General features: G+C 42.5%; 3 protein-coding genes across 11 annotated transcripts in view; 1 reads left to right on the forward strand and 2 right to left on the reverse strand.

Moving 5' to 3' along the window:
* Window positions 1-667, reverse strand: part of abca5 (ATP-binding cassette, sub-family A (ABC1), member 5) — a 42,987-nt gene extending 42,320 nt beyond the window's left edge. For 2 of the 3 annotated variants that reach the window (XM_031315888.2, XM_035997385.1), the window contains exon 1: window positions 535-667. In XM_031315888.2, the coding sequence (XP_031171748.1) occupies window positions 535-547 (13 nt within the window). In that variant the 5' untranslated portion in view covers window positions 548-667. Of the gene's footprint in view, window positions 1-164; window positions 252-534 lie in introns of those variants that run through there. The other variant, XM_035997386.1, reaches the window with a different exon arrangement.
* Window positions 668-733: 66 nt separating this feature from the next.
* Window positions 734-10,418, reverse strand: asb3 (ankyrin repeat and SOCS box containing 3). Of its 5 annotated transcripts, none has more exons than XM_035997389.1 (10): window positions 10,311-10,418; window positions 7,084-7,288; window positions 5,409-5,579; window positions 4,327-4,439; window positions 4,103-4,235; window positions 3,253-3,430; window positions 2,646-2,864; window positions 2,244-2,546; window positions 2,009-2,142; window positions 734-1,466 (listed from the first exon to the last, which is right to left on the reverse strand). In XM_035997389.1, exons 2-10 carry the CDS (start codon window positions 7,283-7,285, stop codon window positions 1,234-1,236), a joined length of 1,686 nt encoding a protein of 561 aa, XP_035853282.1. In that variant the 5' UTR covers window positions 7,286-7,288; window positions 10,311-10,418; the 3' UTR covers window positions 734-1,233. The 5 variants fall into 5 exon arrangements, with proteins under 5 accessions (XP_035853282.1, XP_035853280.1, XP_031171754.1 ...); XM_035997387.1 differs by having other exon boundaries at window positions 5,409-5,582; XM_031315894.2 differs by having other exon boundaries at window positions 5,409-5,576; window positions 7,084-7,291; window positions 10,311-10,394.
* Window positions 10,364-25,637, forward strand: c22h10orf88 (chromosome 22 C10orf88 homolog). Of its 3 annotated transcripts, none has more exons than XM_035997390.1 (9): window positions 10,364-10,612; window positions 12,442-12,636; window positions 13,376-13,573; window positions 13,844-13,913; window positions 14,106-14,297; window positions 15,811-15,939; window positions 16,150-16,273; window positions 17,303-17,504; window positions 25,313-25,637. In XM_035997390.1, exons 2-9 carry the CDS (start codon window positions 12,488-12,490, stop codon window positions 25,533-25,535), a joined length of 1,287 nt encoding a protein of 428 aa, XP_035853283.1. In that variant the 5' UTR covers window positions 10,364-10,612; window positions 12,442-12,487; the 3' UTR covers window positions 25,536-25,637. The 3 variants fall into 3 exon arrangements, with proteins under 3 accessions (XP_035853283.1, XP_031171757.1, XP_031171758.1); XM_031315897.2 differs by having other exon boundaries at window positions 10,427-10,612; window positions 12,454-12,636; XM_031315898.2 differs by having other exon boundaries at window positions 10,427-10,612; window positions 12,457-12,636.
* Window positions 25,638-27,450: the final 1,813 nt, after the last annotated feature.

Genomic DNA, 27,450 nt, shown 5'->3' on the forward strand with positions numbered 1-27,450 from the left:
CGTCCAATACATTTTCTTATAGCACTGATGTGGAGTAAGCCCTTTCTCTTGCAAAGACTGCTGACTGTTGCAATGTGTGCACTAAATTTTGTCCCTTCATTTGCATGCATGTCTAACAAAGTATTTTATTTGCATGTATGTCTAAAAAATCGCTTTAAATATACCTCATAGTCTCTCAGATAGGCAGCAAGCTATAGCTTTTTCCTCCCATCGTCTCGGAGCTGCTCACTGGGGCGACGCTGTGCTCCAATGGCTGGAGCCCAGTAACAGAAACCGTGTTGACGACGGCACTACCACATGTTCGTAAAGCGGCTTTCGGTAAAGCGTGCCGCAAATGTCACCTGGCGTAACTTACCTGTCAAATCAGCATTTAGCTAGTTATCATGACTAGCCAGATATTAGACGTGTGTGTTGCTCGTCTGAGCTAACGCACTGAACGCTGACAAGCGAAGGAGTCAAGCTAGCAAGCTACAGAAACACAGCCGACGGAAAACACACATATGAAATGATAAAAACAAACTTTCATATACTCACGTATGAAATACATTAAGTCATATCTTTCCTCAACGTGTGGTTCAACGGCCTTACGTTACATTTGGTGTTTTATGTCAAGTAAACTCCGCTAAAACGAATTCTCTCGTTTCTTTACGTCGCTACTTCCGCCTGTCAAATACAGGTGTGACGTTGACCAATCAGATCTGGTCTTGGTGTTAATGACAACGGTTTGCACCAATCAGAATTTCACCAAATGTCTTTTATTGTCATATCACAAATGTAAACTGAACAAACATCACTTGTTTGGTTTTGGAGGGTAAAATAAATACAGCACAATGAAAAAATAATCAAATTAAAGCACAAATGCACTGGCCGATAGAAACAACTTCATACAAACAGCTTGGTTATATTGCAATATGCAAATAAGTAAATTCATATCTGAAAAGTAAGCCCACCTGTGTAGTCAAACATTGTTAAAACCCACATAACATTTTATTTATTGTGATCCCAAAGTCTCCAAAGATACCAACTATGCTGAACTGTGAGGAAATGTTTGTATAATGATGCTCAAAACATCTGAAATATGTCCATTTGATGGAATAGTGCAGCCATAAAAACATGGCTCAATCATATAGCTTCCACGAGGAGCTGTAATAAGCTGACACGGTGTACAAAACAGTGTGAAATAAGATGATTTCACAAACTTAAAGCAACATAAAGAGGAAGATTGGATGGGGTTTATAGAACATGTCTGTGTTCGTGTGCGCTGCGGTATCCCTGTAGTCGATTTGAAAGTGGCGATGGCGGTGAGTGTGTGTAGGAAGCTTCCGGGATGTCTCCGAATTGGAGGAAGTCGTAAAGTAGGGAGGGCACAGGGAGCTGCTGCACAACATCGGTCCTCATCAGTAGATCTGGTCCCAACACTGACCGTACCTGCAGCCGACACATGTGGGAAAGACAGGGAACGGAGTCTGGAGGGAGGAGAGGAAAAGGAAAGGGAAAAGGTCATCACTCACAGTTCACTACGATTTAATAAAAGCAAATGTGTAGGGCTGTCCTCAACTAAGTCGACTCACTAGTTGATTATTTGATTTATTCTGAGGATCTGTAAAACAGTTTCTCCACAAAGAATCATCACCATTTTGTGTGTGTGTGTGTGTGTGTGTGTGTGTGTGTGTGTGTGTGTGTGTGTGCCAGATGTTTGTTGGGTGACCATACAAATGTTTTTTTTATGTTTGTGTATTTTTAATGTTATCTGTTGATTGTTGGAGCAGACGATGCAAGCAAATGTTCCGTGTGAACAGACAATAAAGTCTTATCTTATCTTTTAAATATTGTGTTTGCCAGAGATGTGCCCAGAAAGTTTCTTGATAAAAAGTCATTCAGCAATAAAAAAAAAAAATACATAATAAAATGACTAATCAACCCAATAAATCTTAGTTGACTAAGACCAAAATGACCGATTAGTCGACTAAGCCCTGAAAATCTGCATTGTATATTTTTGTCAGTGTACCGAAATGTGGACATGGTTCCCAGGTCTTCTCTGTTCGTCTTCGATCCAGAATATGTTTCAAAGGGGGAGACAGATTCGACCAGTTTACAAACTCCAGCAGGTAATTCAGCACTTCACTGTCTGCCTGCTCCAACCTAGAAATCATAGAATAGAGGACAGAAAGAAATTGATCAGAGTACAGTACAGCCATCTGATACTTGACCAAAGAGTGGAAAAGTGAGTCGACTTGTCTTACATGTGGGGCTGAAGCAGCAAAGAAGGTTCCAGTCCTGCCTTCAAAAGCAGAGGAAGCCAGCGGGCGGCAAAGTGTACTTGGTTTAGTGCCACACAGAGCAGCTCCCTCACTTCCTGCAGCTTTAACACCGTTTTCCCGTGATGATGTGGTACGGAACAGTCCCTGGTCAAAGTCTCTGGTCGAGGGATCCATCTATGCTTAAGTATCAGTTGCAGCAGGTCTGTTTCGTCAGTGGCCAAGGCATAAATCCAGTCCTCCTCACTCAAACTTGCTCCTGCTGCTACCAGCAACCCCACCGATTCACTGAAAGAGATTTGAATTGAAATCAAGTACAAATCCATCTGTTTTATTTCGCGTTTGTTCTTGTGTCTGTGACGAGGGCAAATGTGCTTTCTAACAAACCTGTATGGTTTGCTGGATGTGCGACACAAGGCGAAGGAGAGTGGTGAACGGATGCCCAGGATGTGTGTGCAGTCCTGGGCGTCTGGGCTGAAACCTTCCCTCAACAGCATCTCCACACTCTTGCTCTGATGGCTGTGGATGGCCACGTATAGGGGACTCACCATGCCGTCACTACGGTCACACGCACGATCCGTAACAGCTATCAGCCTCCTGAGGACACTGGATTGACAACATGACAGAGGGTTAAGGGAAACAATATGGGCACATTTGCATTCAGCAGTTCCTAAGGCAAGGCAAGGCAGCTTTATTTGTATAGCACATTTCAGCAACAGGGCAATTCACAGTGCTTTACATAAAACAAGCCACCTTGGGCTCACATAAACAGCAATGCAATTTTCTGAAATTCAATCAACTAACAATAACAAAAAACTTCTTTAAGTCTCAAAATGTTTTCAAATCAAACAATCTGAGAGAAAAAAAATCCCTCTTTATCCATAAGTTTACAACTCATTGACAAACTTAACATGTGACGAGGGATCACGACTAGACAATGTTAGGAATCACTGCCCTACAACACGTCATTGAAAGACAAGTTATGAGTCAGTACCTGATGTGGCCAAACTCAGCAGCAGCGTGAATGGGAAGCTGGGGCCACTCGTGACTGCACGCTACGTTAGGATCTGCTCCGTGGTCCAACAGGTAATCCACACACGACTGGTGGCCTTCCTGAGAGGCAATCAGCAGCGGTGTGGCCAGATCAGCTGCCTGGGTGCTCACGTTGGCACCTAGGGTGACAACCAAATCAAACACAATTCATTATGTCTTGTATTTTCAATTGATTTTATATAAGAGAGGCCGACCGTAATACGTCTCCATAACAGCAGGCGGTGGTAATCTGTATTGTCGCCCAAAAAATGAAAACCGGCAGCTGATTGGGCGAACGGGTCACGTGGGTCTGGCTTCTCCCCGACCATAATGGCGGCTCGCTCGGAATATTTTAAGAAAATAGTTCACCGAAACGTGTTTCTGAAAACATTTTAAGCAAGAAATAGCCCATGCAGTTGCTGAATCTGTCTTCATTTCAGATCAACAAAGGTCAGTTTAAATCTGATTTTCGTCAGATTTTGAGAGCCGTTCCTCCGGCTCATCCCGCTCGTCATTTCCGGTAAGTGGTAATTGAGTCCGACTGCCCACTGGCCAATTTAACAAGCCGATGGCCCCTCCAACTGACGACAGACTCGAGTCACCGACCTCACCAGACTGTCCGACGGCCGATAATCGGGTAGGTGTGTCAGCGCCTTAAAGAAGAGACAGTAACTGGGACACAAGAAGAGAACTCTGGTGGAAATTGATCAAGTCTCTGACCAACATTAAATTGTAACAAACAAAGCTATACTTAGAGCTATGAACAAATGCACAGGCACACATAAAGGCATAAGGGAAAAACAGCTATTTACCAGCATTAACAAGGATTTCCAGGCATTCCTGTTGTCCATACTGTGCAGCCACAAAGAGAGAGGAGATCTTGTGGTCATCTAGTGCCTCCAGGTTGCACACATTGGCCAGTATGCGCACAATTTCACTGTGACCCTTGGGAAATAAAAAAAAAGTATGTACATTAAAAGTTACAGGGGGGGTATACCTCCCAGAATGATGTGTGTTTTGTGGCTTCCATTATTACCTTATAAACAGCCTGATGAAGGCAGGTCCAGCAGGACGCAGTGTGTGTCCTGTTGACCTCTGCACCTTTACTGAGCAGCAGTTCTACAACCTCCTTGTACCCGCCGTCTACAGCTGTTGGAAAACACAGAGCAGCTGATAAGTACTGCAGAATGAATCCAATCAGATCTAATTTAAGAAGAAAAGTCTGGAGTGCTCGGACGTTCAAAACAAATCATGAAGGTGCTGTTTGGAAAGGGAACACAAAACTTCAAAAGGGAAGAAAAAAAGGTCCAAGGCACTCTTCTTGTAAAAAAATAAAAAAGCCTTATTTAAATAGCTATTTCATATAGAAATCTTACATTCAAAATAGAACTGGGCAGAAACCCACGCGCATATCGGCACAACGTGGCCTTCTTCACCCTTTTTTCACATCTAATTTAACTTTAAAGAGGACATTCATTTAATCAGAGGTGCATACAAAGTGGAAACAACCCAAATGGTACACCTAGGCCTGGAACAATTAGTACATAGAATAGAATAGAATAGAATAGAATGCCTTTTATTGTCACTACGTACAACGAAATTAAAAGCAACTCCTTTTCCAGTGCCAACATGTACATAAAAGAAATGTAACAACATGGAATAAAATTTATTTTATCTTATTAATATGATGAATATGAAGATAAATATGGTTTTATATACAGTGTGATATGCAGTGTGGAGTAATGATATTGCACAGTAATGAAATTGCACAGTATTATCATTATAATATATATATATATATAAAATATATATCAATATTATAACTGTCAACTTTTTATACATAATTGCGCTTTCTTTGTTTAACGGAAAATTAACTAACATTAGCTAAGGTCTTAAGGTGTATGGCTGGTAATTGTTGATTTTGTTTAGCTATGCCAAACTGTAATTATATAAGTGATTATTGGTCGGACTATATATTTTTTTTGTTAGTTGTTGGCACTTACTACCCTAAACACGTTAGCAACAAGAACGAACTTGACAATGTTACAGCTCTAGGTGCATACGAGGGTGAAAACAGCACAAGAGGTACACCAATGTGGTAATGTGCATGTGTTATACCTGCATACAAGGGACAGGACAAGTCATTTGTTAGCTGGTTGATGTTGGAATGGGCTTCCAGGAGGAGTCGGACCACTGCCAGGTGGCCACGCTGCGCTGCCAGGTGGCATGCAGATTCCCCCTCATGCGTCAACGAGTTGACATAGGCACTGCAGCTACGGGAGGAACCTGCTGCTTACACACACAGAAAGAAAAGTCGTGTCTACCTGAAAAGGAATATTTGACTTGAAAGAAACCTTGATGAACTTGTGCTAAAAGGATTGATTGATTCATAAATTGATTAGTAAATACTGAGGAAATAATTTTCATTTCATTTCTTTCTATTTATAACGGACAACTACAGCCCAACCGATAAAGGATTTTTAAGGCCGATATCGGAAAAAAAATATTTGGTGATTTAAAAATCCAATATTCCGATATATCGGCCGATATATATATTTTTAAAAAATCCAGAAACACGTAACAAAACATAAACAGATTTTCCTAACATTAGTTATTTGTAGTTATTTATGAGTCCTCACTAAAATAATAAACTTGTTTGTTTTATTGTCACAACAGAACAGAGGAACATCAAAATATATTAAAGTTCTGATAAATAAAATGTATAAAAATACAAAATTAAGATATGAAACTTAAAGGTGCACTATGCGTTCCTGCATGGTTTCAGCGCAATTTCATTTTTGTCTCAAATGGTAGGCATCTCTCCTTGATCCGCTAGCTGCCTGGTCCCTGAACACACCGTGAAACAGCCCGGTCTCAGGAGACATCACAGGCGTCGTAAACGTCAAACAAACACTAGAGGCACAGGCTGGGCACCAAAATACAACAAACCACTCCAGCCAATCACAGACAAGATGGTTGGGGGAGGGGGTGGGGGTTAGTGACAGTTAGTCATGACAGTTACGGAAACATGGGGGGAGGGGCGAGCTTGCTCTGTTTTGTTTTTAATTTACTTGGAACGTCAACAGAAGTAACGTCATGCAGGAACTCATAGTGCACCTTTAAAGGGTTAAACATGAGTGTTGCCAACAGGGACGTTGTAGAGCGCCATCTGGTGGACAAACTATGCAACGCCAACACTCAGAACATGGTTGAAGGGTGTTTCGTCCGTTTTTATTTTATTTTTTAAATATTCATTTATCGGCCATTATAAATGCCGATACCGATAGTTTGGAAAATGCTTAATATCGGCCGATAATATCGGCCCGCCGATATATCGGTCGGGCTCTACGGACAACGCACGCTAATCAACATTTCTGTAAATGTGCCAGTGTTAGCCAGCCGGCTAATGTACAATTGTAGTCCTTTTGGTCCGATGTTTTGAGACCAGAGCAACAGGAAACAGCAAGACGTTATCATTAATCAACAACAATTTTGATAACTGCTTTTAGTAATTCAGCACGCAGAACAGCAAACCATACTCTGGTTCCATCTTCTCTAATGTGAGGATGGGTCGCTTTTGTTCTGTCTATAGATACAAATGTAAATAAGTATCTTTGATTTTGAATGATTGGTCCAATTTAGAGCAAAAAACGATTAGTTTATTCATCGATTAGTTTTTTGGCCCGAAAATGAATTCTTTAGGGTAATTTGTCCAGAATTAAATCCAAGAAGTCTCTGCTTTCAGCTTCTAAAACGTGAGAACAACCATGAGTTGCACAGTGACCTTTCTTACCGCCCGCAGCAGCCAAAATGTCCCGCACACACTCCTTACTGCCGGCGGCTGCCGCCTCGTGCAGGGCATTCCAACCGCGGTTGTCTCGACAGTCCACGCTGAAACCTCTCTTTATCAGCCTCCTCACACGCTTCCTACAGCCGGAGCGAGCTGCGGCAGCAACACTAGAGACACTGTCTCCGTAGCACTCTGTGAAGTCCATGCCCTGCTTTAAAAAGACAGTTAGATCCATTAATCAGGGTTTCCCCTACCATCATAAGGCTTAGGTGCAGCCCCCAAGCCGTTTTGGGTACCACCTAAAATGAATGTAAAATCAATGTGAGCATCAAAACTAACTAAAATACTCAGATCTAATGGTTGTAGTTGGTCCCCAGTTTACTTATTTAGCCAGTTTTGTCTTCAAGCGTTTTGAGTGTTATTTATTTATTATCTTCCCTAGCTTTTACAACATTTTAGACACAGATATGGTACATGTCTACATTCTCATCAGGAAAATGTTCTAGTATAGCAAACTATTACACAAGGTACAGCACAATAGCGTTATAAATCAGGATAGGTAGTAACTATATATCAACAATGAAATAATACAATTACATATAGTTAGTTTTAACATTTATCAAAATAAATAGATGACCCATATTTCACATAATAATGGACTAGAATGCACTGGAAGCAGAAATAGACAGACTTCTTTCAAAAAAGCTAAAAAATCAGGTTGGCTAGTTGAAAATAGTAATTATCTTATCCAAAATGATGTGAAATTGCATTTGTTTTAAACTGAATAACGTCACTTTCTTGAGGGAGGACCCCTAAACCCCCCCGCCAAATACATGCACCTTTTCCACATGTAAGCTAGGGTATCGTTAGAAAAAATCCAGGACAAATCCAGAAATCCAAGTATATAAAGTAATTAAAAAGCTCCACCTTTACCAGCTGCAATTTAAACACTGATGCATCAAGTACAATCCAACTATATCATGAATTTGCATTCAAAGCCTTCTTTCATTTTCACAAACTTTCAAATTAAACTCACTCAGCTCAACTCACAGTATTAATATGATGGCTCCTAATGCAGTTCTGATATGCTGAAGCTCTTTAATAGAACAGTAAATAGACTCTGCTTTCAGTGATCACGACGACGTCATCATTGGTGATTATGTGATTGGAGTATTTTATTTCTTTTTTTGCTAGCTCATTTTACTGTTAGGGAGTGCTGCACAATTAATCGCAATTGTATCGAAATCCCAATATGGACTAGTGCAATATCCAAATCACAGGGGGGCGCAATATTTGTTAAAGGCAATTAATCCACACTGAGGGTATCTGCAGTTGGGGAAGTATGGGGAATTTGGTACACTAAACTGCACGTATACCCATGGGCGTAAATCTGATCTAACAGTAGGGGGGACAATAAACATAAAATTTCTGAAGAGCAATTTTTGAAGGGGACACAAATAATACAGCCACAATTATACTCGTAGAAGACGTGTACACAGAGGAAAGCCTTAATACTATCATTAGTGTAGCATGGAGACTGTACCATTATCCTTCTTTTCAGCGTTTCTCTTGATTCAATGAAAAAGCTGACTAAATTGACCAAAATATTCTTCTTTAAAACCATGCATTTATTTTTTAAGTTGTTTACAATCAAGCCACAAAAACACCTTAAAACATAATGACTTATTTTGAAAAAGTGTCCCCATATAAAAGAAATGTTTTTGTACACGTGTTAAATTAGCTGATCATAATGTAAATTAGTGAGCTACTGGTAAAGCTCATCTGCTAACCCTGACCTCAGCCACACACCTCCGAAAATATGAACTGAGCTCAACACAGTTACCCGAGACTCTCCACCTGACTGTCCCTGGTCTCCCTGAGACTCTCCACCTGACTGTCCCTGGTCTCCCCGAGACTCTACACCTGACTGTCCCTGGTCTCCCCAAGACTCTACACCTGTCTGTCCCTGGTCTCCCTGAGACTCTACACCTGACTGTCCCTGGTCTCCCCGAGACTCTACACCTGTCTGTCCCTGGTCTCCCTGAGACTCTACACCTGACTGTCCCTGGTCTCCCTGAGACTCTACACCTGACTGTCCCTGGTCTCCCCGAGACTCTACACCTGACTGTCCCTGGTCTCCCTGAGACTCTACACCTGACTGTCCCTGGTCTCCCCGAGACTCTACACCTGACTGTCCCTGGTCTCCCTGTTCCTCAGGTCTTTCTGTCTCCTTTGCCTGTGACATAGTGACATTAGTATTTCCATAAGCACCCATTTTTTTTAAAGATATTACAAAATTGTCTTGATATGAGGACTTATTGTACTTACTTGGCGTTTTGGTGTAGGCCTACTGAAAAAGGATCTTATGTTTTTCTTTTCTCTTGTCGTTAGGCTTATCGCTGTGGTAACGTTAGTTGTAGTGGGTGCATTTCTATCCAACAAGCTATTAAACAAGCTAGGTAACGTTACATTACATTACACTAACATAGCAAACAAATAGCATCACTACCGATGTGACTGAGTCTACCTATTATCCTAACGTACAGCATGCAGTGGACCAAACCACTGTGAGGCAAGGGAGGGGGGGGGGGACTCAAAACGTTTCTAAACTTAAAAAGCATTTTTTGGGGGTTTGTATTGTTTTACTACTTACACAGATATTTTAAGGTACATCCTGACCCCCCCGACCCCCCTGGGATTTACGCCCTTGTATACCTGCAGAATGTCCCATTTTCAGAACAATGTATATTATATTATTGGATTATAATGTTTGTAAGCCTGTGCTACCCTACCCCTACCCCTAACCCCCTACCCCTACCCCTAACCATACCCATACACCTAACCCCCTACCCCTAACCTGTCTCAAATAAGACCCACATCATTTGGGACACTCAGTTTTTGGAAAATTATTTGTGACACTAAACTGCACGTAAGCCCATTCTGCATAATTAGTACTTTTACTTTTGGTATTTTAAATACATATTCTAAATCCTAATGCGACTTCTAACATCAAAACACAACGTTGGCTAACGCTGTTGACCACAGACACATAGCAACTGTATGAAATAGATGCGTTGCTACGTCGCATACGTTCACAAATCACGATATAAGCTTGCTAGCCACCGTTCGCTGCACTGTAGAAACGTCATAAGCGTTAACACAACACTACATACAATGTGTACGAAACACGTAAAGCTGCGGTAGTTAGAAAAGACGAGGTGCTTATTTACCAAAACAACGCCTGCAGGGTTGATGCATGGGGTTGATGACGTCTCCTGAGTCGCTGTTTAATGACGTCAGACCACAACATCCCCTGTCGCGCGCTGCACACGCTAGCTGTAGTTCGACCAGTTCGAGTCATTGGATTTAGCGATAGCAGAAGTCAGAAATTCATCGTTTTAGCATCAGTTATACCCCGGAATCAAATTCAGCCCTAGTTTTTCTTTAATACGTCCAATGAAATGCGAAGACGAAGATTCAGAAACCGGAAGAAAACAAGCTAATCAAGGTTTTCAATTGGAGCAATTCTAAGGTAAAGGTAAAAGTAGCCTAGCAAGCTATATTGTTTATTTACAGTTACTGCTGCTGCAGCAAATACTGGATTTACATTTAAATATGATGCATGCCGAGATTATCCACCTGCCAAATGCTTTATCCTGCACATACATAACACGGGAATAGCTAGACGGAAAGACATATTTAAAGTTTACCTTCCTGATATGTTAGATACAGTTATAATGTTAGGGCTTATGGTGCGTTTGTAAGAGAAAAAAAATCTAATTTGCCTGTAGACAGTCCTGATTTGTCTTCTATGTTGTCTCCTATAACTTATCTTCTGAATCAGAGTCAGATTAGTTGCCAAGTAGGTTTTAACATACAATTTGCCTTGAATGTTCTGGAGCATATATGCTTATAATTTTTTTTATTTCATCTTACTGTGTTTTATTTAGGGGTGGGAATCACCAGAGGCCTCACGATACGATATCATCACGATACTTATGTCACGATACTTATGTCACGATACGATATCATCACGATACTTATGTCACGATGCGATATCATTGCGATTTTAAACATATTGCAATATTCTGCGATTATATTGCAATTTATTACCTTTTTTCCAACTTCAAATTTTTCCCAATTTCAAATTATGTCTCCAAAAGGAAACTTTGTCAACATCTGTTTTTATCTAAAAAGATATATTTCTCTGTTTGTTCATCTCACTTCAATTTCATTGCTGCAAAATGGGATTGTCAAGCAGACAGACTGACCAACACATATATAATAAAAGATCGATTCTTGGCATCTGTGTATCGATACAGTATTGCCACGGAAAATATCGCGATACTATGCTGTATCGATTTTCCCCCCACCCCTAGTTTTATTGTTATAACAATAAAACACAGTAAGATGAAATAAAAATAAAAGCATGCACTGCAAAAGTCAAGAAACATAAATATAGAATAGAAAACATAACAATAAATATATAAAACACAAGTCTATCTATGTACAATATACAGGGTTAAGCATAAGTGAATACACCCATGCTAAAGTTGACTAAAAAGAGGAATAAAAAAATCATCTTTTGGAAATCGATCTTAATGCCTTAATTAAAAAAATGAGGAAAAATCCAATCTTTAAGGACACCAATTTGCTTTGTGAATGAACAATGTATCGTAAATAAATAAATGTTCTTCCTCAAAATACAGGGGGCATAAGTAAGTACACCCCTATGTTAAATTCCCATAGAGGAAGGCAGACTTTTATTTTGAAAGGCCAGTTATTTCATGGATCCAGGATACTATGCATCCTGATAAAGTTCCCTTGGCCTTTGGAATTAAAATAGCCCCACATCATCACATACCCTTCACCATACCCCCACATCATCACATACCCTTCACCATACCCCCACATCATCACATACCCTTCACCATACCCCCACATCATCACATACCCTTCACCATACCCCCACATCATCACATACCCTTCACCATACCTAGAGATTGGCATGGTTTTATGTCAGTTAGCCTAATAGCTGGTTTGATTTGCAATGACAGATGATTTTATGGAAAGTACCCCATGCCAAAATTATTATGTTATTAGGTTTGTTTTTTAATGTTATCTGTTGATTGTTGGAACAGATGATGCTAGAACATTTTCTGTGTGGACACAAGATCTTATCTTATGAGCCAGCTGCAGTCTTATGGCGTGAGGTTCTGGTCCTGATGGACCGCAGAGGGGGACTGACTGTCCTGGCTTCATTCAGCCTTGTTTCAGAACGCCTGTTTCTGCCCTAGCTTGTCTCCCAACTTATCCTTATTCATTTTTGTCTCCTAAGTTGTTTCCTACTTTGTGTCTCGGCCTGTCTCCTAGTAGGTTCCGGTCCCTGTGGTCTGAGAGCAGTGTCATGGTGGACATTGCTGTGAAGAGCGAAGCTGCTTGGGTCTGCCATGCGCAGGGACATCAGTTGGCTGATGTCCTGCTTCCTGTTCACATCAGTAACAAAGAGGATCATGAAGATGAGCTCAGTCAGCCGGAAGGAGACAAGACAAATTGGTAAGAAGCTCTTAACTCTCCTGTTGTCCTCGGTTCTAATCTGACCCATTTTCAAAAAGTTTCTATATCAGAAATGTGGGTTTTCTTTCAACCGAATTGTCCAATATAAATTGGCATGGGTGGCAACATGGGCGGTTCCCTACGACGCTCTTAACAAGTAAAATAAATGATCAGTTCACTGCTTTCACTGAATTTGGGTGTTCAATTTAATTTCATAGCATTTGAAGAAAAAAATTGATAAAATAACATTGAAAAAAATGATAAAAATGATAAAATTTTTGGAAAAAGCTTCAAAAACGTGGCGCAAAAAAGAAGAAAAAAACGTCAAAAAGCGCAGAAACAAACGGCAAAAGTGACAAAAAAAGTGACAAAAGTGTGGGAAAAAAAAAGACGTTTTGATTTTAAATCTTGACCCAGAAAAACTAAAAGTTGCTCGGTCGACAGGAAGACAACACAAGAGTTAACTTGCACATCCACACAGCCTCTTTTTTCTATCTATCTACCTGTCTACCTATCTATCTATCTGTCTACCTGTCTACCTATCTACCTATCTACCTATCTACCTATCTATCTATCTATCTATCTATCTATCTATCTATCTATCTTAGTAAAGGCTGACATAGAAGTGCAACTGCGCTGTGTTTGTAATGTGGGCAAACACACCATACTCCTGTTTGTTTTCTACAGAAGGGGCACAGATGAGTGAGCAGCACCTTTAACCCTTATCTTCCCCTCACAGGGGCGGCCCGGTGCTGTTGGAGCAGACAGAGGAAGGCTCTCCGTGCGTCCTGACTCTCCGCTGCAGCCCCTGCTCCTCTACCGCCATCAGCCGCCTGCTGGTCGTCAGCGAGGCTCGAACCATGGAGGTGTACAGCCAGATGGGAGAATACTGTGGGACAATCCGCGGGGAGAGGGGCGACAGTGTCCAGCCAGACAGGTATGCACTCACACACACGCACATACACACACACACACACACACACACACACACACACACACACACACACACAGTTATTGTCACTTGGGTTCCGTGTTTGGAGATGGAGCTGATCATACTGCTTTTTTACAGGCAGGTATGTCATAAAGATTTTTTTAAAAAAACATTGTGCTACGTTTATTATTTATTATCGATGGATAACTTCCTGATAAAGTCTGAGTTTGATAACGGCGGGATGTTGAAGCAGGGTATCCTCTGTTTTGCCCACAGTTCAGACAGAGGCCCTTTTTACAAGAAACAGCTGATCCTGGAGCATCCGTCCCCAGCCTGTGAAGTCAAGGTGAGCTGCGTTCAGAGAGACATGTGACATCTGCCAGAGACCCTCGCATCTCAACTTCAGTCTTCACATATATAGGCGTCGTGTCTGACCTTGGGCAGTTTTCTTCATCCAGTTACAGTTCTATATTTGCACAAGGCTGTGTTGAGTTTAGTTCACTCCTCTGGTTCTGTCTCCCTCTGCTCGGTGTCCCAGCTGCTCTCCCTGGGCGGTAGGAGCAGTGTTTTGGTGTGTCGAGTCATCGTGAGCCTGCAGCAGCTACAGCCCTGCGCGGCCCGCGGCCCCGGTATCGACATGCAGCAGGTGCAGTGTCTGGTTGAGGAGATGGGAACGAGCCTTTCTCCAGGAGCCCAGAACCTCATGGACATGGTGCACTTCCAGCAGAAGGTGGGAGAAAAAAGGGGGCAGTGAATTGCTTTAGCCTTAAACAACCTCTTTAGGCAATAAAGCGTGATTTATGGTCCTGTGGAGGCTCCACGCCAAGCTTTCGGTGTAGCCTACGTATGTGGCTTGAAGTTTATATGTGTGTGTTGGTGTGTGTGTCGATCTCTTTAAGAGAATAGCAGGGCCGGCATGTGTGTGTGCGTGGGGAGTGTGTAGTAGAGCGAGCGAGTATCGACTCTAGAGACATAGTGGGAGAAACAAAGTGTTTCCTCTGTTCTTTCTGACCACGTGGGAGATCTGGAGCAGGAAAAGTTAACCCTCTCCTTGATTTCATGTTGTTCAGGGTAGAAGGAACCAGAAATGAGTCTGGGGGAAATGCAGCGCTACCAAGCCACGGCCCAGCGACATGCGTCGACGCAACGTGTAGTTACATTTTTTGAGAGGTGCACGTCAGGCTACAGCGTAGGGTCCGGCGTAGGGTCGTGTCTCCACGTACGTAGACACGTAGAGGTGTCAAAAGTATTCACATTCATTACTCAGGTAGAAGTATAAATACTAGGGTTGTAAAAGACTTCTGTAGAAGTTGAAGTATCAACTCAAGCTTTTTACTCAAGTAAAAGTGTAAAAGTACTGGTTTCAAAACTACTTAAAGTATAAAAGTAATGTAAGGGAAAAAAAAAATAATATCAATATGCTTTTTTCAAATTAGACCTCGAGTTTTGGAAACAATTAGCTCGTGGTACTTGGGTGTTCAGAGCTTGCAGCGCATTAGAAAGGAGTTGTTTTTGCATCCAACCATTTTGAAAACTTCTTCCAGGTACGGCCAGGGATGTAGAAGGGTTAGCTGGTCTTCCTGGCTACCAACCTCCTCGCTGGTGCTTGGTCGGGACATTTAGCTCGAGTTCTCTTGAGTCTCTGCCACGGACATCTTCATACTAGGCTACATACGTCTGCTATTTCCTCGCTGGAGTGTGACGTGATTTGTGTCATGTGCAGGTGCGATGGATCGCGTACAAACCAATAGGGTGTCGGAAGGGTATATGTTTATACTTCTCATCCAACCATGATCAAATTCACTCTATCTGGATGGCGTGATTTATCTGGATAGGTTTTTGGGTTTTTTTAACGATAACAAGCCAAACTGAAATAGGAGTAACGAGGCTATTTTTAAAATGTAAGGAGTAGAAAGTACAGATAATTGCGTGAAAATGTAAGGAGTAGAAGTATAGATACTTAAGTAAGGTAACTTAAGGTATTTGCACTTTGTTACTTGACATCTCTGCACAGCATTGATTTACCGCAGAAGCATAAATCAGCCTTAAGGGGGAATTACAACTATGCTGATGGAGTACATGTTCTTGCTTGTACTTCACTTCACTGAATGTTGTTTTCCAAAATGTACTGTAAGGTTCTTCGATTGCTTATCCACCTTCAGGCAACCTTTGGTTTCAGTTAATCGCATATCCCTTATGAAAATCGCCTCGCTGCTTGACACAGGGACTGTTCTTCCCTCCAGAACCAGACCAGCTCTCTGGGCGGCTTCCTGCCTCTCCTGATGGGCGGTGGAGTTTTCTCCGCCCTGACTCAAGGAGCCAACATCTCCCCAGCAGCCGTGAGCAACCAGCCCCAGCCTGCAGACTCCAGGGTATCAGTGTTTGTGCTCCTCACACAGAATGTGATCCCATATCCTTATAGACTTTAGTTACCTAGTAATTTACCTTTGTATGTCCCGCTAAAAAATCCTTTCCTTAGCATGTCTACAACCAATTTGTTGCCAGTAAAATGTGTGTGAAGAAAATGTTTACACATGCTGCATATCACACAGTTTGATAAAGTCTTGTTTCTGTGTCTCTAGCCTCCAGTCGGCTCCATCAGACCTGCAGATGAAGCTCCGCCGGCTCAGAACGGAGCGATGTCAAACGGCTCTACCGCCTGCTCCCCAGACCCGCCGGCTTCTGGTGTCAACACTGAGAAAATAAGTAAGGATCATTATTAGTTTCAGGTCAACAAAAGTGCACAAGGTGTAGACTTGGAAATATCAATTTGTGATGTGTGTAAGTTAGAGGGTGACAAGTCAATTTCACTGTTGGTAGCGTGAAAGGGACAGAATAGAGCATAGAAATCAACGCGAGCGGGCGGGAGCGGGACGAAGCCGAAGATTAAATAAAAATATGAAAAATATGCCCAAAGATTGCGAGGCATTTTGTTTTAGAAAAAATAACCACTTACAACTCATAATACGTTTGTTGATTGGCTACTGCTAGCCGCAGACAGCGATTCTTCTAACCTACCCTAAATTGATAAATGTGTGTTTTGAGTGTGAGAAGATATCCGTTAGGAATTACGTAATGAAATGGCCTAGGCCTGCAGGTAATGCATGTATAGTGTAGCCTAAATTTTCGAGGCAACCTGAGTGATTTGAACGCGATTAACCAAACATGCTACAGGTGGGCAACAGAGTCTGATAACTTTAGACAACATAGGGAAGGAAACGGGAGCAGGACGGGATTCGGGAGTCTTTCTCTCAGGATTTTGAGTTTTTAACGCTCTGAGGTCTCAGGGCATTATTAATATCTTCTTGAATTCTCCTTTCAAGGGTTTTTGCATATAACCTGATCCTCATGTGTTTCATATCAAAATGTTCAAAACAAACTCAGCTTTCTGTATAGTCACGCCCAAAATTGTTCCAGAGCAATGTATAAAGACATAATTTAGCCCTAAAGCGGAAATATTTCTTAAAGCTCTTGTGAAAACATACCCACACTCTAGGTTTTGGTGCTTGAAATGAGTTCACTAAATTCTTGGGTCCACAAAAGAAGAGTAAATAAATGTCTAAAATGAAATTTTGTTACATCACTTTTTAAGTAGGACTGTTGACAAACATCGCTTGGACTCGCCGGTGTGTCTTTTTTGTTCTCAGAGGATTAATAACCAACTACTTTTTCTTAGTTTTGAAATTCACAAATCGTAGCAGCTGACCAGTTTGCGATGTGGTCTCCCATCCTTAGCGAGCGGTGAGAGCGGAGGACCCGTGAGCCACGCCCAGATGGCGGAGATGATGTCACACTTCCTGAAAGGCCAGGGGCGCGGCCAGGCGTCGAGCTCCGGCCCTGAGCTTCTGCCCATGCTCCAGAGCCTCTGCGGACAGGTGACCAAGCTGAGACTGGACGACGCTGCAGAGAAGGAGAGGATGATGAGAAATGGCACATGGTGAGTGAAGTCCAGTCAGTCCGTCCTGTCAGACACTGGGTTTAAAACCAACTGCTGACGCTCAGAGAAATTACAAACAAGAGTTTGCTGATTCTTCTGGTCTGATTAGTCAACGAACAGGGTACCCGCAGGGTCTTAAAAGTCTTAAACATGTCTTAAATGTTTATTGGTGTTTTAAGCCACTGGTTCCCAACCTTTTTTCCTTGGCGCCCCCCCTACTCATGTCTAAGAAAAGCTGAGCCGCCCCCCCGAAACCGAAGTTGAGGTAACTCTCGAGATAGAGCCTTACTTTCTTTTTTGATACAGAGTAGTTATCAGCACTTTTACGTTTCTCCACCATGTTTCATTCATAAAATAGTGATGCCGTGGCGGGATGATAGCAGCTAGCAGCTAGCAGCTGACCTGATGACAGCAGGGTCCCAGGTTAAAGGTCCCGGAGGTTTGGCCTACTAAGTAGCCTGACTACAAGTTTAAGCGAGAACAAAAATATATAGTTTTTATACCGACTTTTGTATACATTATATATTCTAGTGTATTATCATAATTTGTTAAACGTGTAAATATTTTTTTTTTACCTCAACCTCAAACCAGATAAAGACTTGCGCCCCCCCTCTGATCTTTGCTGCCCCCCTGAGGGGTGCCCGGACCCCAGGTTGGGAACCACTGTTTTAAGCCCACAACGTCTCTTAGGATTAGGCAATGGTTATGGTTATGGTTATGGTTATGGTTAGGGTTAGGGTTAGTGTTAGGGTTAGGTGCCTTGAAGTCAACGGTCGCAGCGCTGACAATTAAACAATTAAAAAAAAAAATTATTTAAATAGCCTAAACTCCTTTCTGATATTCCATTATATCCACAATACCTTTGCCAGTATGTTCATGAAGTTGGTATTCAATTTCATTCTAAATGGTATTTAAAAAAAGGCTTAAAAAGTCTTAAATTTAACTTGTGGAAACCTGGGGGTAGACTGGCTCTGCCCTCCTACGTACTTCCGCTCAATTTTCATTTCCCTTCAGTACTCCGTCTGGGTTTGCGGTATATTCTTGGGTTTTCTCCGGCCAAATCTTTACCAGTCCAATCAGTGAACAGAGAGAGTGGCTGAGAACGATGACGTTGAGGTCGTGCGCTAGTTTGAGTTGTAGTTCCGGAGTCTGGTAGGACCAGGCTAGTGGACCAGAGTCTGGTAGGACCAGGCTAGTGGACCAGAGTCTGGTAGGACCAGGCTAGTGGACCAGAGTCTGGTAGGACCAGGCTAATGTACCAGAGTCTGGTAGGACCAGGCTAGTGTACCAGAGTCTGGTAGGTCCAGGCTAATGGACCAGAGTCTGGTAGGACCAGGCTAATGGACCAGAGTCTGGTAGGACCAGGCTAGTGTACCAGAGTCTGGTAGGACCAGGCTAATGGACCAGAGTCTGGTAGGACCAGGCTAATGGACCAGAGTCTGGTAGGACCAGGCTAGTGTACCAGAGTCTGGTAGGACCAGGCTAATGTACCAGAGTCTGGTAGGACCAGGCTAGTGGACCAGAGTCTGGTAGGACCAGGCTAGTGTACCAGAGTCTGGTAGGACCAGGCTAATGTACCAGAGTCTGGGACCAGGCTAGTGGACCAGAGTCTGGTAGGACCAGGCTAATGGACCAGAGTCTGGTAGGACCAGGCTAATGGACCAGAGTCTGGTAGGACCAGGTTATCTGGGGGTACCTTGGTGAAGTCACTTTGACCGCTTTTACATCTTAAAGTGATGGGTTTATATCTGAACCCATCACTTCACATCAGGCGTCTTTAACTTTTTTTAGGCCAAGGACCCCTTAGCTGAAAGAGAGACAGAGCAGGGACGCCCACACGTACTGAAAGAAATTGAGTTGCATTTTAAACGGTGCCTACAATACCGTGAAGGGTGGCCTAAAGCCCTTACACATAGCTTTCTATGTGCCCTACGATACTAAGCTATAAAAATAATTGTTGACATAATCATATATTTATACATCATGTTTTAATGTCAAACATACATGTAGAAGGCACAGTGTATAGTTGAGCTTAACTGTATCTGTGGATGGCTACTATAATGGCTACCTTACCTATAGCCCAGTAAGCCTATCATCAATGTTGGCTAACTTTTTTTCACAAATGGGGTTATTTATCTGTGCTAATATGTTGAATTCATGTTAATATATATTCTCAGACCATTTAATAAAAAAAAAACTTTCTGAAAAACAATCAAACAATAATTTGCCCCCCCTGCAGTAACTCTGAGGACCCCCGTGCCGTGCCAACTAAAAGTGATAGTATTATCCTGTAATAATCGTTTGTTTAGTATTAAAGATAAGTTACAGAGTTAAAGTTACAACAGTTGATGTTTCAATCACATATACGTAACTAAACAGAATATTTGGCCTTGTCTATTCCTATTTAAATGGAAAGCACTGTAGAAGAAACAAGGATGATTTTTTTTGCAGCCACATCATTGTGCCACAGTCCCGAGGGCGTGGATGAAACAGAGACTTGTTTATTTATTGGGCCAATAGTTCTGGATGTCTGAGGTGGCATTGTTAGCTGAAAGCTGACGCCCAAACGTCTCCCACTGCCTCGGGCTAAAATATTCACTGATCTCCAAGGTGCGTGTCAACACATATCGCACATTATAACGTTGTTGTTCATCAGACTGCATGGAGCCTTCATGTTCTAGACCAGGGGGTGTCCAAACTTTTTTTTCAAGAGTCCCAGATTTGATAATGTGAAGATGTCCGGGGGCCAATGGTCCCTTCTGACATTTAACAATGAAAGTTACATACAAATGCACTGTTCTCTAACCATTTTCATCGTCACAATTATCACTTTTTTTTTTTAAATGGCAATGTAACCAAATCTACATCACTCAGGTACCCTGGAAATCCAGAGTTCTCGCGAGAGCACAATTTGAATTTGCTCAGCGAGGCACTCAGTAATGATGCTCATTAATTATGCCCTTGTAGCCGAGCTGCACCAATCACATCGGAGTATCTGATATAGGCGGGCCAGAGGCCAGCTAAACAGATGACGACAGTTTAATCTGCCAGTTAGCTCCTCTGATAGCTAAGCGTATGGGGCTCTGGATACGTCACCCCGTGTATTGTTGTGATTGGTCGTAGTATTATCCAATTGCGTGCAGTGAGATTTTCATATGCATGCTTGGTGCCGCCCCTTGAGTTGGGCCATTTTCATTACTCAATGCCAGACCCTTAATCTTTGGGATTTGGGTCTTGATTTCCAGGCTATCACTCAGGCGTGAACAAATCGAAAAAAAACTAAACAATTCTGCCTTTACTTTTACATCTGTAGTCAGATAACAAAACAAACTGTATGGAATAGCTTAAACTTCCCATGAAGTTAATAAATATCTGAACCTCAACGCTCATTTTAAACCTGAGTTATTATGAACAATGCAAAGTTTGTTAATTTAACTTTGGCCGGACTTTGGACATGCCTGTTCTAGACACTGTGGTAACAGTTGTGCTTGGTAAACAGCTGACAGACTGGGTTACATAGAAGGATCTGGGTTTAACCAGTGGCTGTTAGCAGTGCTGGGAGGAGGCTGATACAGAGACAATAGAGTTCATTTATCAGCATCACTGTATGTGTTGAATGGTTAAAACGTTGGCAAACTGCACCACACCTCATTTGAATAAATGGAATTATTTTCAGCCAGCACTGATGCAATAGTCTAGTATGAGTTTAACTTAATGTACAGCTGGCATATGTGTCACTCTACAATTTGAAAAAAAGTGCCTGTGAGCTGGGGCGACAAACCGTTTGATAAATGAGGCTTTTTGTCAGAGCGGGGCAGCACGTGTGGTGCTCAGAGCAAGTCTGACTCCACACCGAGGAGAGGACAGCAGCTCAGCGGGACGTCTCGCCAAAACACATCAGAGTGGTAACCACGGGCTAAAATATTGAAAGAGTTTAATATTTTATATCAGATCATGTTATTATGTTAAAGGGGCGCTATGCAGTTTTGGCCATTTCTTCGCTGTTTTCTGTCTTTTTGCTGGCAGGTTTCTCTATAGAGCTCCCCCTACAGCTTCAGAATAGATATTTGGCAGCTCCTATGTTTACTTGGTCTGACTCCTCGCTCGGTCTCCCGTTTCCTCTTTCTCTGTTCCTCCGACAATGCTTTCCTAGCTTTCTGCTTCTTTTTCTTCTTCTCAGCCATGACGATAGTGTGAAAACCTCCATTGCTACCTTGTTAGCCGGTTCCTGAATGAGCGTATGTGTGCAGTGCCGTGAAGCAATTTGTTACATCGCGAGACCCGATATCACGCGATACTTCCTGATGCTGAGGCCAGCAGCTCGCCGGCCGAAAGTTGCAAGGGTGGTTTTTCCGCTCACAGGCGCTAGGGGGAAGTGAGACGACCACCATTCAACTCGAAAAAAGTCATATAACCATTCCAATGACTCCGAAGCTGTTCAGTTAAGGTAAATTAAGCTAAAAAAACGGCATAGTTCCCCTTTAAACAACAACAGAGATGTGACTACTAATGGTGTCCCTTAGCAACACAATTTTAATGTAAACCTTTTGTAACCTTTTTGTTTTGTTGTTGATGTTGTTGTAAAAGCCTGACCAGGGACAAGGACTGCAAATTAGCGAGGCTAGACGTCCTACTCTTTCACATCTGATTGTGATAATGTTATAGGTATTGTCCCTGATAAATAAACAATAATATAAAAAAAAATTGATTTTAGAAAAGGGGGGAAAAAGTAATATCTACTAATCTGATAAACAGATTGATAAAACAAATATGTATATGTACTGTAGTTTTTTAAAGAGAAGTTGATCATTTGAGTGGTTGCTTGTTTTAAAGCTATAGTGCGTAGTTTCTGTCGCCCACATGAGGAATTCTAAGTAATGACAACAACACTGTCGGCGCGTCCACATGATACAAGCCTTCTGTGATCAGATACAGAGAGAGTTGTGTGGAGCTGATAGTCTTAATTAACTTTGGAGCAACTCATTTGGCAATGGCTTGAATGTAACAGACGTTCATGTTAATATCAAAAAGTTACACATTAAAGCTTTAAAAGATGCTAATAGCAGTTTGCTCTCGTGAAATGTTAAAGAATTGTTACGGGAACTCTTTGTCCTCCAACCTGCAAAATAGTCTCGGGATTGAACTTGTTTTGGTGGAACATGTGGACGTTCAAAAGTAGTTTTAGTCGTGCAACAGAAAGATCTGAGGAGCAGTTAACCATAGTCCTCATAAATCCACCGGAAAAGAAGGACATACGGCGGCATTTCCGGTGGCAACAGAGCAATCCCGGAAGTGGAAGGTCGTGGATATAGACTACAATGGAATCAAAGTTGCTGAGTAGAGGATCAGAGATGAACGTTGGTGGAGTTAAGCAACAATGGGAAAGACTGAGCAGCAGCAGTCAGGAGTTCCTCTGGTTGTAAGAGAGGCTGTACTGGAAGTACTGGAGCTGCCAGAGCGGTGGGAAGGGTTCGAGAAAGACTTAAAGGGGGCTTAAAGATTCTTCAAGATCCTTGAGGGTATAAGGTAGGGCTGGGCAGTATGGAGCAAATCAGATATCACGATATTCTTGACCAAATACATCGATGTCGATATTGCGACGATATTGTAGGGTTGATTGTTGCTTTCACAAAAATATTTACACAATGAGATTTGAGATAAATTATCATCAATAATGTGGTAAACAGTTTCAAGTGAAATTATAGAGGAAAAAAAGAAATGTTCCCAGCTATATACTGACTATGTTTACATGCATGCACAGAAAACAGTGTGATGTTAAAACAAATCTGCAATTCCTCAAATGATATTCCCTCAAAATGTTTCTGAGAAAAATTGAGTTAGTATGTGCTTGTTATTAATTTAGACGTCATTGTATATCACGACATCTCGATATATGATTTCATTGAAAGACGATAAATTATCATATTGAATTATTACCCAGCCAGAGTAAAAGGGAGTTCTGAGAAAACACAAAAGCCCTGCAGAGAGGCTGGAAAAGTTTGAGAAGGTGGAAAAAAAAGAGAAGAAGCAGAGGAGATGTTTTGATAAGCATCTTGGTTTTGAGATATAACCCGCAGGTGGTTAGGATGAAAGTCGGCTGTCAGAAGGAAATGTGAGTCAGATGGACGCAGCAGGATTTAGAGGTTAGGGGGAAGACAGTGGTCAGCATCGACTGTGTGGAGGCTTTAGTTTTAGTGTCTGTGTTTATATTTGAGGGTTTTGTCTCTGATGTGGCTTCATGTTTGTTCATGAATCACTCACACTGACTGTCTTCCCACTCTCTCATTCCTCCAAACTAGACTCAAACATGCCTCTGTCTTCACATTTGAGTGCCTGATGCAAAGTCACAGTACAGTTATTACATTTAACACGAGTCGCAACTTGTATTAACAAAACCTGGTCTAAAAATGTTATGTAAGGAGTTATCAATTTGCTTTTATTATTTATCATGCAAACGTTCAGCTTAGTAAAAGTTTACTGTGGGTGTAACAAAGGAAAAACATCCACACACTTTTACCAAATAAAGCAGAGTTCCTTTTTAAGATGGACAAAGAGAACTTAAAGGGTAACTTAGGGTTTCTTCAACCCCTATTTTCCTTTGTTTTTGTGTCTAAGTGACTGATGGGAACAACAGTCTTTGACATTGGTCCAGTATTAAGTGAGATCGCTGCAGTCGGGGGAGTCAGCAAAACAAGCTACATTGTAAATGAATGGGCAATTGTCCAGCTTGTATTTACCTTCACAAAAGTGCTTGTTTTGCCACTGACAGGCTCAGATTAATATTCTAAGTGTCTGACAACGTTATGGAAAGGATTTCTAAGGAGGTCGACCTTTCTGTTAAAGAGTAAGATCCTTTTTTTTTTTTTAAACATAAAAACATCTGCGAAATTGCGTTCGCTAAACCCACCAGACTCCATGTAAATAAACTGTAATTTAAGCATCGTAAAATACACTTCATTTAAAGTCCACAGCAACAAAACGCCACCTAACCCAAACGCCAGAGCAGGGGGAATGAGAGGGGGAAACGCCAGAGCAGGGGGAATGAGAGGGGGAAACGTCAGAGCAGGGGGAATGAGGGGGGGAAACGTCAGAGCAGGGGGGAATGAGAGGGGGAAACGTCAGAGCAGGGGGAATGAGAGGGGGAAACGCCAGAGCAGGGGGAATGAGAGGGGGAAACGTCAGAGCAAGCGGGAATGAGAGGGGGAAAACGTCAGAGCAGGGGGGAATGAGAGGGGGAAACGCCAGAGCAGGGGGAATGAGAGGGGGAAACGCCAGAGCAGGGGGAATGAGAGGGGGAAACGCCAGAGCAGGGGGAATGAGAGGGGGAAAACGTCAGAGCAGGGGGGAATGAGAGGGGGAAACGCCAGAGCAGGGGGAATGAGAGGGGGAAACGTCAGAGCAAGCGGGAATGAGAGGGGGAAAACGTCAGAGCAGGGGGGAATGAGAGGGGGAAACGCCAGAGCAGGGGGAATGAGAGGGGGAAACGCCAGAGCAGGGGGAATGAGAGGGGGAAACGCCAGAGCAGGGGGAATGAGAGGGGGAAACGCCAGAGCAGGGGGAATGAAAGTGGGAAACTCTAGAGCAGGGGGAATGAGAGGGGGGGAATGAGAGGGGTAAAAGCCAGAGCAGGGGGAATGAAAGTGGGAAACTCCAGAGCAGGGGGAATGAGAGGGGGAAACGCTAGAGCAGGGGGAATGATAAGTTGCTTTCAGTGTTCTCATTTTTGGAATTTCGACTTTTAATTTTACTTTTACTCTGCAGCCAGGCTTTTTAACCAAACGTTACCTCATTGTGGTGTCACTCTGCAGGGAGCTGGACCCGGCCATGGAGCGTCGTCTAGAGGAGATGGAGAGGAGGCTGAAGGAGCATGTGGACCGCCGCCTGGACGCTCTGGAGCAGAAGCTGGAGAAGGCCCTGCTGAGCGCCCTGCCGCATGTCGTCCTCAGCCAGGGAGCCATGGGCAGCAGGGAGGGGGGAGCAGCCTCCACGGGCGCGTCGGAGCAGACCGCCCTGACACCAGCCACGCACTGAGTTCCGAACCGCTTAAAGACTAACGCAACATGTAACCTGGAAGCCTTTCTGACTCTCGTCCTTCTCCAACTAGACCTTAGTGGCAGAGGGGAGGCAAAGCAGGACACAGGATACTAAAACGAATTAAGGCTGAAATGGGAAATATGGATAGAATAACACAATAATCTCCTAAAATGTAAAATTGTGTTCAACTACAAGTATCCAGCTGTAAAGGATGCAGCCTCTGTAACGGTTGGTTTGTTTTTTTTTTTATCTCTGGGAAAATAGCAAATGAATGCGACACTGCTCGACAGCCAAAAGGGAATGTCCTGGATGTAGGATGTTTGTTTGACCGAAAGAAACCAAGAAAATGTGTATCTGCAGAGAAATCATATCCATATCACACAAACATGTCCTGTGGCTGCAATGTATTCTGGAAAAAAGTCTTGGCCACATGAAAAAGTTCCTGGAAATACATCACGGAACAAAAATGTCATATTAAACCAAGCAAGTTTATTTTTTTTTTAAACAATCAAACAGAAAAGTAAGTGAAACATACATCACCGCATGTGATCTTATTCAGGTTTTAACATATTAATAATGTACTGTACATGCATCACCACGAGAACACTTATTTATTATAAACACAACCTTGCAGGTTTAATGATTCACGAGTATCCATAACAGTTATTCTTATTCACACTACGTACTGTAAAGGCCCTGACACACCAACCCGATTATCGACCGCCGATTCGACACGTTGAATCAGAAGGCGGGCAGTCGGACTCAATGGCCAATCTGATTGGTGGAGCGCTAACCCGGAAATGACGAGCGGTATGAACCTGACTAACGCCTCTCAAAATCTGACGAAAATCTTTTAAACTGACCTTTGTTGATCTGAAATGAAGACAGATTCAGCAACTGCACGGCCTATTTCTCTCTTAAAATGTTTAGTCCAATATGAGATCGTATTCTGAACAAGCCGCCATTATGCTCGGTTGTAAAATCCGGGAGCAGCCAGACCCACGTGACACGTTCGTCCAATCAGCTGCCGTTTTTTATTTTTGGGGCGACAATACAGATTAGCGCTGCCTGCTGTTATGGAGACGTATTACGTCTCGCGCACACGCGCAGAACATACGCTCAAGTCAACGTCGCTTCAGTGTGTTCCGAGGCACTTTTTGGACCAACTCGGGGAGGCTGTCAGTCCAACTGCCTTTTCTGCCGAAGGTCGGCCGTGGGGTTGGTGTGTCGGAGCCTTAACTGCACTGATCTGCTGATACGTGTTCTGGTTAAGTTGTTAACTGTTTGGTTCAGTAAAGTTTGGTTTGACACTTGCGGAGAGTCTCAAAATGAACACACACTCCTGTTACAGGAGTGTTTATAGAGGGTGTGACTGATTTAAAACATGTTTTAATATGGCACTGTAATGTTTGAAATAATGCACACGTCTGTAACATAATGCTGCCAGTGTAAACTGTTTTGACCTGTGATGTTGATGGTTTGAATAACTGTGCTGACATAAATAGCAATAAAAATATATTTATACAGATGAATGTACTTTTTTTGGGGGGGGGTGTTTATGAACTCTGCTAATTCTACAGCGCTTCTCAAAGTGCTCATATTATGCAAATTTTCAGGTTCATAATTGTATTTAGAGGTTATATCAGAATAGGTTTACATGGTTTAATTTTCAAAAAAACACCATATTTTTGTTGTACTACACATTGCTGCAGCTCCTCTTTTCACCCTGTGTGTTGAGCTCTCTGTTTTAGCTACAGAGTGAGACCTCTCACTTCTATCCCATCTTTGTTGTGAGTCGCACGTACTGCGCTACTAGCTAGAAGCTAGCAAGGCTAGCGGTTAGCCACCTCGTTCTCAATGGCAAAACGCTGTTACAACACACAAATTCACCCTAATCTAGAAAAGAAATTGT

Source organism: Sander lucioperca, chromosome 22, assembly GCF_008315115.2.
Source record: "Sander lucioperca isolate FBNREF2018 chromosome 22, SLUC_FBN_1.2, whole genome shotgun sequence".
NCBI classification, from domain to species: Eukaryota; Metazoa; Chordata; class Actinopteri; order Perciformes; family Percidae; genus Sander; species Sander lucioperca.

Coding starts and splice junctions, on each gene's coding strand:
- asb3 (XM_035997387.1), bottom strand. CDS start 7,285: ATGGACTTCACAGAGTGCTACGGAGACAGTGTCTCTAGTGTTGCTGCC. Junction 2,865..3,252: donor GCTGAGTTTGGCCACATCAG/GTACTGACTCAT, acceptor TTGTCAATCCAG/TGTCCTCAGGAGGCTGATAG. Junction 1,467..2,008: donor GGAACCATGTCCACATTTCG/GTACACTGACAA, acceptor TCCTCCCTCCAG/ACTCCGTTCCCTGTCTTTCC.
- c22h10orf88 (XM_035997390.1), top strand. CDS start 12,488: ATGGTGGACATTGCTGTGAAGAGCGAAGCTGCTTGGGTCTGCCATGCG. Junction 12,637..13,375: donor GAAGGAGACAAGACAAATTG/GTAAGAAGCTCT, acceptor TTCCCCTCACAG/GGGCGGCCCGGTGCTGTTGG. Junction 14,298..15,810: donor TGGTGCACTTCCAGCAGAAG/GTGGGAGAAAAA, acceptor TCTTCCCTCCAG/AACCAGACCAGCTCTCTGGG.